At 50.9% G+C, this 12248-nt stretch overlaps 1 protein-coding gene across 1 annotated transcript in view; it reads left to right on the top strand.

Moving 5' to 3' along the window:
• Positions 1-11993, top strand: part of LOC138467186 (centromere protein L-like) — a 43443-nt gene extending 31450 nt beyond the window's left edge. The window contains exons 4-6 of the mRNA XM_069607246.1: positions 7091-7140; positions 7710-7732; positions 11074-11993. Of these exons, the coding sequence (XP_069463347.1) occupies positions 7091-7140; positions 7710-7732; positions 11074-11993 (993 nt within the window). The remainder of the gene's footprint in view (positions 1-7090; positions 7141-7709; positions 7733-11073) is intronic.
• The last annotated feature ends 255 nt before the right edge of the window (positions 11994-12248 follow it).

Genomic DNA, 12248 nt, shown 5'->3' on the forward strand with positions numbered 1-12248 from the left:
GGATCAGATGAGAGACCTCCTTGAGGAGCCCGGTCGCCAGCACCTTGCCCAGTATTTTGGTGTCTATGTTGATCAGGGAAATGGACCAATATGACCCGCTGTTGCACGGGTCCTTACCAGACTTAAGTAGCACTGCAATGATAGCTTCACGCATGGTTGCTGTGAGTCTCCCCTCCTGATAGGCCTTACAATAGAGTTGTCTGAGTTAGAGGACTAGTAGATCTACATATGTCTTATAAAATGTGTCCAGGGAGGCCATCGCCCCCAGGCATCTTCCCATTCCCCAGCGATTCTATTGCACCTCTAATCTCTTCTTCTGTTAGGGGGTCCTCCAGTTTAAACTCTGCTTCCTCGCTCAATCTAGAGACGGGGGCCTGGTCCAACACCTCCTCCATGTCCAGGGCACGTGCCGGTTGCCTGCTATGTTACAACTGTTCGTAGAATCTTTTGAAAACTGCCTTAATTTCCTCCTGCGTAGTGGCCAGGACCACATTCCCGGCCTCCACCAGTGTGATCAAACTCTGTGGTTGTTCCCGCCTGTGGAGCAAGGACAGGATCCGCCCTGCCTTGTCCCCCACCCCATGGATCGACATCAGGTGGTAAACATAATCATGTTTGCCCAGGCGCTCTAGCGCCTGCTGTCTGTGCACCCTTCCCCAGAGGAGCTCCGCCCCACATGACGCCCCCTTCCCCATATCTCCCTGAAGAGACCTGATTCGGGCCTCCAAACCTTTACGGGTAGCCATCAGTGTCGAGCAGACCCCATGGGTGGCGGTTATGCATTTGCCCCTCACTGTCACCTTAAACTCCTTACATACAACCCCATAGTCATTGACCGAGCCTTCATTGATCTAAAAGTAATCCCCTATGGCTCGCTGAAGCACCTCTGCATACCCCACATCAGTTAGTGCCTCGGCACGCAGACACCAGGTGGCAAATGCCCCTGTCCTCCTTGCCCAAACCAATGTGACCCTTAGGAGGGCATGGCCCGATATCGTTCTCTCCATGTATTTAACTTCCCAAAACTGTGCATACTGCTCCTTCCCTACGAAGAAATAATCTGCCCGAGAGTATGTGCCATGCAGATGACAATAGTAGGAGTAACCCCTCTTGTCACCCCTCTTCTCGCGCCAGTGGTCAACCATGTCTAGGTCTGACAACATGCATCCCAGGGATTTGGAGGCCAATGGCATATTGCATTCTTTGGGGTCTGACCTATGCAACTGAGGTCTGAGAACACAGTTAAGGTCTCTCCCACCCCCAAACCTGCTCCCTGTGTCTGTGTCCTCTATCATACCTACTGCTCTGGGGAAGTAGGTGTCATTATCGGTCGAGCGTATGAGTTCGTCAGACACATTTCTCGCACATCTAGCAGACCCAGTAAAATGAGAGTCCTGCCCTCCTCATCCCACTGGGCATTAGTTACTTGAAAGGGAACTCCTACCGCTATCTAAGTCAACATTCCTCTAAAGTACGAGGAGTAGGTCGTGCCATGCTCTACGCCCCCCAAACTTGCCTTCACCTTCTCGAGATCTCCCCTATTGAGGTGTGCTTCTCTGAGGGCTGCGATTTGCACCCCCACCTCTTCAGAAGCCCCATTACCTCCCTACGCTTGGTTGGCCTCCCCAGTCCCCTCACATTCCAAGCGATAATAGTCAGTGCTCCCATGATTTTGGTTGTGAATCCCCCTCCTGCGCTCTCTCAGCTCGTGCTGCTGCCCTGTGTGCCATGTGGCTTCAAGTCTGGGCTGGACCCCCTAGAGCCCCCCTATTTCCCCATAGCCACCCCCCTCCCCACATGACCAAGATCAGAACCATCAACAAAAAAAACAGATAACTTGTAAACCTTCCTAGAATACCTGCAATACAGGTACTCCACATAGGTCCGCCTCCACATCAAGGGGGAGCCGAACTCCGCACTTGTGATCGGGGCGTGCGGGCCGTACCATCTCGCAACACCGGACAGGTCGCTAGTGGGCCTCTGGGTTGATATAGTCATATCAACTAGCTTCCAAGTGCCCCCCGCCCAAGTCCACTTTGTAGCGCCTCCATAGTCTTCTTAGCTGTAATTCCATAGGATCAAGAGTCTGGATGGATTCCGCCACCTGCGGGGCAGAGCCGCTCAATGGTCCGGCCGGGTCCTCTGCAAGTTGCTTAGCTGCCCCGTCCACCGGAGGGATACATCCTCTGCCACTGTGACTCTACTCTCTGCCACACAATTGGCCGGGTTGTGCCTCTCTCCTCTCTCCAGTGGTCACGTGCTTGCTTGCCTGCCAGGGCACCTGCCTTCCTGGGCACAAGCTTGTAGTCCAGCTGCCTTCAGCCTCCCACGCCTCTTCCGGGGTATTGCAGAATCAATGACGGTCCCATTTAATAACTTTCAGTCTTGCGGGATACAGCAGCATGTAGCGAATTTCATTTTCTCTGAGGACTCACTTTATCACCTCGAAGCTCTGCCGCTGTTGCTGGACCCATCACGTGTCGTCCGGAAATACCATTATTGATGTATTGGAGAATCTGATTATGCCCCCAGTCTTGGCCAACTGTAGGAGGACATTGTGATCCCGATAATTGAATATCCTGGCTACAACCAATATATGTCTGGCTCCTGGTGCTGATTTTTGTGCGGGGACCCTGTGAGCTTGCTCTACCATGAACCACTTTGATAGGCCCTTTTTTCACCTAAATGTTCCGGCAGACACCTTTCCAGAAATATCTCCATGGAGTCACCTTCTGCGTTTTCGGGGAAGTTCACTATCAGCATATTATTCCTTATTGAGCGGCCTTCAGTGTCTTACGCCCGTGCGTCCAGGACCATGGGTGTCTGCAGTAGAGCGGCCACTTGCTTCTTGAGGGTCTGTACCTGTGTCTCTGTTGCTGTGATCCTCAACTCAGTTACCTTTTGCCTCTCCGTTGACTTTTGCATGTCTGCCCTAATGAGGTTCAGCTCCTCCCCTATGGTTCCGATCTTGAATTCCAGGGCCGTCCTAGAGCTCTGTACCACCTGCAGGACTTTAGCAATTCTCTCCTCTAAATTAGGTGTCTGCGCATTGTGCTGCTGGGCAGAAGTCGAGTCTCCCGGCGGCTGCGGCTGTGGGATCGTAGCTGTATATTTGTCCATCTTGGGTTGCCTGCTTTTTCCTTCCATCATGGCCTGTCCCCCTGCCTGACCGACTTGAAGCAAGCCAGTCTTGTGTTCAGGCCACTGTCACTCTGCCTGGACAGTCCCCCTCACAGCCCAACCAGTAGGAGGGAGGGGGCAACCGTCTGATGCCTGACAGGAGCTGGTTACGACAGCTCGAGAGGAATCTTTTGCCTTGGAGTTTCAGTAGTCTCTTGTTCTTCGGGGTCAGCTGTGTTTGCAGGCACCTGTATGATGAGACCCTCCTACCCTGGTCCACCCACTGGTTCACTACTACCAGCCCAGGATGGGCCGTGCCAAGCCCTCAGGGGCATTATTGCATTCAGTTGTTTGAATACGCCACAAGGGTTTTCTTGTTCTTCTCACTGTGGGGTCATCATCCTCGCTGCCCCACACCCCACCATGCACAGGGCCTCAATGTTGGCCCCCTTCATCTGACAAGTCCCAGGGTTGTATTGTGAATAGAATGGAGGATGGGCCGCACTCCCGCTCCCAGCTTCCTACCTTGTGATCCCCAGTCCATGTGGGCCACTGCAACACCTGGGTGTTGGTTAGATGCTGATGACTCTGTCCAGCAGCTCTGCAGCTCTTCACTGTTGTGAGTGCTGCGCTGTAAATGGTAGAAGACAGTGCTGCCGGGCACCGCTGGCAGCCCGTTTGTGGAGCCGCACCACTGGACACTGGAGCGGGTCAGCTGGATGGACGGGGGCCCTGCTCCCATCCCCTGGGTAACTGCGGGATGCTTGTTCCTAAGCAGCCAGGTCAGTGCTCTTCTATGCTTCCCCGTGGGAGTCGCCGCACAGTTGCAGGGTTCCCCGTTCCCTAGCCTGCAAGGGAACCCTGCCTCCTCCTCTTCTTGGGCACTTGGCGTCTCAGCTTTCACCACCCTCGAGGCCGCCTTACTGGGTAATCCTCCCTGGCACAAAGGGATCACTATGCTGTACCAGCCTTGCTGGGTGCCCGCCAATACAAGCAGACGCTGGTCTCAAAAGGCCCACAGCTCTGCTGTATGGTCATCGCTTGTGCCGCCGTCTCTGCAACTGGGCAGCTACGGGGTGTCTGCGTGAGTCAGGACAGCACTGTTCACCGTCTAGAGCCAGGGTGCCCTGCACCTGACCCGACTCCAGCAGTGATACTGTCAACGCTGTGCGGTGGCCATCTTGGGACTCCAGCGGCATTCTGCTTGCCTTTTCAGTTTCTGCAGGGTTCTATGGAAAATCCCTCTTTCTGCCAGAGATTCGATGCAGCACCCGATGCGGCACTCTTTGCCCTGCTCGGAGCTGGCTTTTGAACCGACGGATGCCTTTGCAACCAGGATAAATTGTAGGATGAAGGGGCAGCGGCAGAAGCTTTGCTGATCCTGCTCTACATCAGTCACCCGCCAGCCACACCCCTGTGGAAAGTTTCTCTTTAATAAAACCCATCTGCTTGTTTGAGATTACCAGCCCCAGATATCTGAGTTGGATTACCTCCTCGATTTTATAGTTATTTACATACTACTTGACATTTTTAAACTTCAAATCCCTCTTAAAAGGGATAATCGTTGATTTTCTAGGTTAGTTAGTTAGTTAGTTAATTATGCACTCCATAGAACCCAGAGGCTTAAGGGCGCAACAAACACAACAATTCACAACTGACCCAGCAAGCAAGAATCCTACATGGGAGAAAAAAGAAAAAAGCGGAGGCCAAATCTTCTTATTTAAATAACATCTTAATATTCTTCCTGAAAATTGCCACAGAATTAATATCTCTGAGGTCCGGAGGAATGGCATTCCATATCTTAGGTGCCGCCATAAAGAAGGCACTTTTCATAACCTGAGTGAGATTGCACATTGAACTTTTTAGCTGGTTGTTGTTATTAGATCTCAATGCCCTAACATTAGATTTAGGAGTCAGAGCCTCTGCTAGGTATGAATGGTCAGTGCCCTTGACACATCTGTGTGTTATGACAAGCAGCCTAAACTGAATCCTTGCTTCAATCGGTAACCATTGCAGGTTACGTCTGGCCTCTGATATAGGATCTCTCTTCTTAAGACCAACAATAATCCTAACCATACTGTTCTGCTAGGTTTGGAGCCGTGCAGGGGAGTTGCTAGGTCTGGAAAAGACCCAGGGCTAAGCTGATGTCGGAACTGTTGGGACTGGGGGCTAGCTAGCCTTTTGGCTGTAGCTCCTGAGATTCTATCCGGGGCTACAACCAAAAGATCAGGGGCTATAGTCCCCTTAGCCCCCCTAGCAATGCCCCTGGAGCTGTGCAATATCAGCCTTAGCAGTTCCTACCAGAAGGCTACTACTGCAGTCAATGTTCGACCCTACTAAGGTCCTAGCCACCGTTTCACCATTAACTTGCGAGATATAGGGACGCACTAATATATTGGGCTAACAGTTTAATGCAATATGATGTTGAGGAAACTAGGCTATTTACTTGAGCCCTTATATCCAGATTTTGATCTAGAACAATGCCCAATGTCTTCACCTTCTTCTTGGTTGTAATATTACATTACAGCCAGCCACTCTGAACTAACTATACCCTTGGTCCAGCTTCTTGATTTTAGTATTCGTGCCTATCACCATCAACTCAGTCTTTTCTTTATTGAGCACAAAGCCATTTTCCGTCATCTAGTTTTGAAAGATGTCATATACCCTGTTGGTGTTTTTTTCATCCACCTCATGAAGTCCTGACAATGGCATGGCACACTGAGTGTCATAAGCATAGTTCATAAAACCTATGTTATAAAAACAGAACTGTAAAAATATTGTATAGCAAGGGAGATAGGCAGACCTGACTGGCAGCAAGATAGAGAACAGCCAGACTGGCACAAGGAAAGCAAGGAAGAAGACGCAGGCAGCCGGAGACAAGGGGGAGAGTCAGGAGCTGCAGAACCGCAAGGAGAAGAAGGACGCTGAGCGCTGCAGTTGGAAAGGAGCTCTGCTGAGCTACCCGAAGAGACCATAGCCCGCATGAGGATTCCCGAAGGAAGGGAATGGGTCGGACCAGTAGCCGAGGCATTGATGAAGCTGGTGAAGCTGAAAACCCACACAAACCCATCCCAAAGAGCACAAGAGGATACCATAGCATTGAGGGAGGCAGAGAAGCTGAAAATCCACCCAACCATATCCCGAAGAGCAAAAAGGGATACTAATAATACTGTGTTTGATACAAACTTTATAAACAGCGCAAACACATTGAGAGAAGCCCAAGAGGATATAAAAAGCATTGACTTTAACACTAACTTTGTAAGCAACGCCTATAGATCCCGGAAAGCCCAAGGGGATATAAAAGGCAGTGTGTTCAATATGACCTTTGTAAACTATGGCAATACATCCGGAGAGCACAGGGGGATGAAAGCCGCACATTACAGATTGCTGGGAACTTTGTTAAACAGCTAAATGTATCCCAAAGATCACAGAGGGATACCAGAGTGTATGCAAGTGGATCACAATAACAGGAGGATACCTGTGTGGGACACGACCTGGCAGGAGAGTACAAGGTCTACTCAAGTGGACATTAATTGATGGAGGGGAAAAGAAAACATCCCACAGAAGCAGAAGAACAGTGCCTGGGACCCAAATGGAAGTGGGCAAAGCCCAGTAGCAGGATATACAAAGCAGAGAAGTCATCAGAAGCAAAGATAGTCACACGAAGAAAAGACATTGAGAAAGCAAGCATCTTGTTGAATGCAAAGGCTGGGAAGCAAATCTGGCAGGGTAATGAACCAGACTTGACAGACCATTAAGGAAGTAGACGGTCAGGTCTGGCAGGTTAGCGAACCAGGCCTGATAGAAAGCTGGAAGGAGACATTTATGTGCAACGGAAGCCTTGTGGCCTTGCAAATACTCTGACCAGGGGAAGGGAGTAATTTCTCCTGGTATTGCACAGAGATCTTTGTTTTGGAACTTTGAACTTTTGCTTTAGTTAAACATGAAACTTTATATTGGCCTTTTTTAGGAGAACCGAAACCTGGAGAAGGGTGCCACTCTCACAGGTGAGATTCCCACGTAAAGTTGGGCATTGTCCAGAGGAAGGGAGTCATTCCTATGGACCAGGAAGTTTGAGAAATACATGGGGAAGGGCGCCATCCCTGAGGAGTTATGAACATTGTGAAAACCGTCCAGAGGAAAGGAGTCATTCCTCTGGGCCAAGAAGATCATTCTTTTTTTCCTTACTTGATTGAGAGTGTAAGGGACAGAAATAGGATCAGACATAGGACAGTGGACATTTTGCTTTACTGACATCCTGGCCCAGGGCCCGTGCTGCGAATCTGGACGGGGTGCCTGGTGCCCGTGTGATCGAGGCGGCCGTGTGGAGGAGAACAGTGGTGGCCGCGAAGATAGAGGCTGCAGCATCGGCCGTGTGGAGAAGGAGCCGCGGTTGCCGAACACAGGAGTGGGCCAGGCCTAGGTGAGCCTGGGCCTGCAGCAGAGTTGGTGAGATACAGATGGTCCTCGCGCACCAGATCACCATGCGATACTGCTGCGTGAGGGAGCCGGGCGCAGTGGACAGCTGGTGCATGCATGCAGTGACCGGGCCGCGGCAGTGATAAAGAAAAGCATTTTGCTCGCAGCAGGAAAAAAGAGTGGGTGTTCCCCATGAAGTTCGGGCTGCGGCAGTGAGGACACAATAGCCGTTGGAGCCGCGGCATGAAGAAGGTGGGCGGGACCCACGAAAACTGGGCCTGCAGTGACTGAAAACGGTGACAGTGAAACTGGTGGTGGTCCTGGGAGGAAGGGGCGTGCCCCCATCGAGACCCGGGCCTCCCCAATAGAGAGAATAAAACTTTTCAGGCTGCAACAAAAGAACGCCAGTCCTGCAACGGCCCGTAACAAGGACAGCCATGAAAAGGGGGCATGGTCTACTATCACCTGGGCCTGAGAGCCTGAGAGGAGGGGACAGCACTGCCAGATCCCTCCCTGGGGACTCCATCATCACGGAAGGACCATCAAGTAGGAAGTGCCTCCGGGAATCATGTGTGGCTCCCCGTCTTTCACTGAGGAACCTGGATGGGTAGCGGCTCCATAAGGAGTGCTTGTGCGCCCTCAGTGCCTTCCAGATTGGCTAGTCAAGCCAGGGGCCCATCAACAGAGAGCGCAAACTGTGGCACGCCCAGTAACCATCATGGGGGATGAGGAGAATGAAGTGGTGTGTCAACAAGGTGGTCAGCTGGCGCCACTGTATCCCTTCGACGTGGTGGGTGCACCTGCCAGTCTAGGACCCCGGTGGATGTCATGGGTAGAAAACCTGGAACTGTATTTTGAGACATTGGAAATTAAGGACAGTGCGAAATGTGCAATCCTCCGAGACTCAGCCGGCCCGGCAGTCCAGAGGCTGTTTAAGACCTTGCGACCCAGAGACCAGTCATATGGCACAGCCATTGCAGCACTGAACGAGTACTTCAGGCCCATGGTCAACTGGGACTATGAACGGTACAGGATGAGGTGTGTGAGAGAAGAGGAAGGGGAGAGCCTCGATGCGTTTCATGGAAAGCTGTGTGGCATTGTGTTGTACTGCGCTCTGGGTAACTTTGAGGAGGACAAGATCAGGGCACAGATCATCTATGGCTGTAGCTCATCTAAGCTGCGGAAACAAGTCCTCAGGGACCCAGCGCTAACCCTTGTTCGAATTCTAGAACTCGGTCACACCCAAGAGTTGGCGGAGGTGCGTGCTCGGCCATAGACCTCTCCAGGCAACAGCTCAAGCTGGAATCCCCCATGCAATGGGTCAATTTGGAGGGGGCCGTCAGCAAGTGGCAAGGAGGTAGGCCAACAAGAAGAGGGGATTGGTCACGGAGAGACCCAGGTGCCACCATATGCCATCAGTGTGGGTGGGACCTCCCGCATGCGCAGGAGTGCCTGGCCAAAGGATACATCTGTGGGAGGTGCGGAAAGGTGGATCACTTTGCACAGGTGTGCGCAGCCCCAATGCCGGCCAGCATGGTGGGGCCATCGGCAGGAAGTGTGTCAAAGGAGGGCGCAGGGAGGAAGCCCCCTGGAATGGCAGCGGTCCAGGTGGCCGAAGAGCAAAGGAGGGTACTGGATGACTATGCCGAGGAAGAAGATGAGGCAAATGAGTTCTTCTTGTCCTGCAGCACCGCAGGCAGCCAGTTTGGTCCAGGCATTTTCTGATCCCCAGCGCCCGCCAACGGGTCCCGTGTGGACTGGAATGCACTAGTTGTTTGCAGTGTGTTCGTCAGCGTGCTATGCGGACTGGATTACACCACAGTAGTAGGCCCATCTTCAGGGTCGTAGTCTTATGTGTGCTGTGTTGTGAGGGATGTGGTGTGTGGCCCGTTTAACTGTGGGCCCGTTGCCCCTTTAAGAAAGAGCGTCATGACTCTGCTCAATAAAAGGGGCTCTGCTGGCACGTGAGAGGCAGTGCAGAAGAGCCCCAGGAAGTGTCAACTCGTGTCTGCGTCTTTTATTGTCCTTGGTGCTGCCGTGCGATCACGGCCTACTCCTGCAGCCTGGCCTGCGTGCCCCCAGAGCCTGGGCTGCCATATCCTGGGTACCCCTGGCTGTGGAAAACTGTCTGGTGATCCGGACATTGCCGTTCATCCGCTGAGTACCCGCAGCATTGTTGGTGCATCGTGTGCTCCCGACATGTGGTAGAAAATGCACAAAGTTTTCTTCAGTTGTTGAGGGACATGATTTTTCGCATTTATAGGGAGTGCTATCAAGCGTTTAAGAAGACAAGACTAATGCCATCTGTTTTTTGGTGCTCGTGTTTTTGTGCACTGCACAAAAAACGGAAAATGTTAAAATAAATGCCTACTATTGAAACATACTTACCAAACCTACTGATTTAGGGAGTAGGCTACTGCTTTTTAAGCAGTCCTACCGCCCACAGATTTGGGTGACAGATGCTACTTCTTTTTACTGGGGCAGGTAATTTATGTGACTCTAAGGCAGGCTGCTTGAGACCGGCCCAGACAAAGCATGCAACACATTTGTTTGTCTGTGCGGCGGGCGCGGGTAAGTGATTACTTTCGAGTGATGGGCTCAGACCAATCCAGTGACCTGACAGCTACATAACTTTACCCTGCACTCTGGCCAGGACAGGCCTTGGGTAAACCGCCATTGAAGGAAAGTGGCAGAAAGTACCACCATCACACAGCACCTGCATATAAGAATGAGGAGGGTATCAATCTCCATGTTGTTCAGTTATTCAACTTGCACTGCATGAATAATTATGTATTGCCCAGGCTGCTGCTACAGAGCAGTGGCAAATGTTGCCTACCATCTCTGTGTGACTACCTTCTGTGTAAATGAATGTGGTGTTAAATTAACATTCACAATTATACACTTTAAACATGTCAGCATCTTTCCATGTTGTGCTGTTTGATGGCTTTTGTATTTTAGAATACTCCAGTGGTGCCAACAATGTATGTTTTGTTTTTTCCTGTGATGTAATTGTTATGAGAAGCATTATTTTTGAAACTTGAAAAATACTACATCTTTTTAGGCACAGAATGCTGTCAAGTATGCTGGAATATTACGAATTGCCCAACGTATGCATTCAGGACCAGCTGCGGTTTTTTAAAGCAAATAAAATAAATAAAATTGAAATGACATGCCAGTCAAGATGATTTATTCTGAGCTTCAGCCCAGTGAAGAGCTTCTTCACTTGCGTATTGTGTTCTTCGACTTCTCGCGAGTGCACAGAAGGACGTCGTGCGTATTCCTCGTTCGGCCTGGGGAGCTGAGCAGCCTTTCCCTTTCTGGTGTACGCAACGATGTCTGCAGCCGGCAGTAGGAAAAGAAAGGGCGACGTGGACAGAGAGGCCATGGAGACCCAGCCGCCAACTCCCGAATGTTTGGGTTTTGTCCCTTTAGCCACACCCACCCCTGTAAGTGAAGTCTGTTCTTCCACTGGCACTAGTCGTGTGCGCCACCGGGGTTCGACCTCAACTTGGAGGCATCCGCCTTTCTGTCGGCCACCCTCAAATAGAAGAATACCGCAGTGCAGCCAACTTGAGGAAAGTGTTGATCCTCAAAAAATAGCCTCTCTGATGTGCAAGCAGTGGAAACTGCACAGTGTAACTCCATTGTACAGATTCTCCCACAGGCTTCTCAATGATTACTCACGAGATCTGGCAGTGTTCATTGCAGCAGAGAAGCAAAAAGGCACAGCTGGGGATACGAAAGTAGAACTTGATGTTGAAGTGAGTGTAACCACACTTTTGGGGTTCAAAGGCCGCGAACGTGACCCAGGAGCAATCCTAATTGAGCTTTCGCCCAAATCACAATGTGGCGCTTCAACCTCAGAAGCCAAGAAGGTTTTATGGTCCGGCTGGTTCTGCTGTACATTTGGAGAACCTGCGTTACTGGACTCCTTACCAGAGATGTTCACCTGCCTGCCTTTGTTTTTGGCGAATGGCAACACGGCTTTCACTGCAGTAGTTGGGAGCTGGTTCCAAAAGACCTTTGGCTGCTGCATTAGTGACTGTGCCATCAGCTCACGTGACCTCTCGTGGATGGCTGCCATGTGGACTGGCTATGACGTACAGGGGGGCCAACAGATGTCCACGGAACTCAACTTTTCTGTACCGATCCAGCCCCATAGCCTTGATATATCCTATGCCATCCATCCAGAGGACGCCCGAGCCTTGTGGAATGATATTCACAAGAACGCAGATGAGGTCACTGAGAAAGAGGTGGAGTTGTTCTTGAAATGTCTGTATTCTCACTTCTTCCGTCACTTCAAGATCCATCTGTCTGCCACGAAGCTGGTGCAAGTCTCCACGTCTGTGGCGTCAGCTGACTGTGATGGCAAAGTTAAGTTCCGGTGCAGCGACCATCTTACCCAGGTGTTGGCATTACTGACCGAGCTGGCCATAAATCAAATACAGTTTTAGGCTGCGCCACAATGGCCCTTTCTGCGCAGTACTGGAGTGAAGATCAGAACAGTTCTTCACACTTGTTTGGCCCATTGGTTCAGTCTTTGGTGTGAATTGTGTGCTTTTTACTTGTTTGTCACGAGAGTCAATTATGTTTACAAGCTGCTCCCAAATGTCACCCAGTTCAGAGTTTCCAGTTTCAGCTTGTTGCTGATTTGCTTTCTGAGCGCTGATTGACTTGGTGGTTGTCAAATGTGCTCTATTGAAGATTTC

This window comes from Ambystoma mexicanum, chromosome 4q (assembly GCF_040938575.1).
Source record: "Ambystoma mexicanum isolate Mex_15411 chromosome 4q, UKY_AmexF1_1, whole genome shotgun sequence".
Classification (NCBI taxonomy): domain Eukaryota; kingdom Metazoa; phylum Chordata; class Amphibia; order Caudata; family Ambystomatidae; genus Ambystoma; species Ambystoma mexicanum.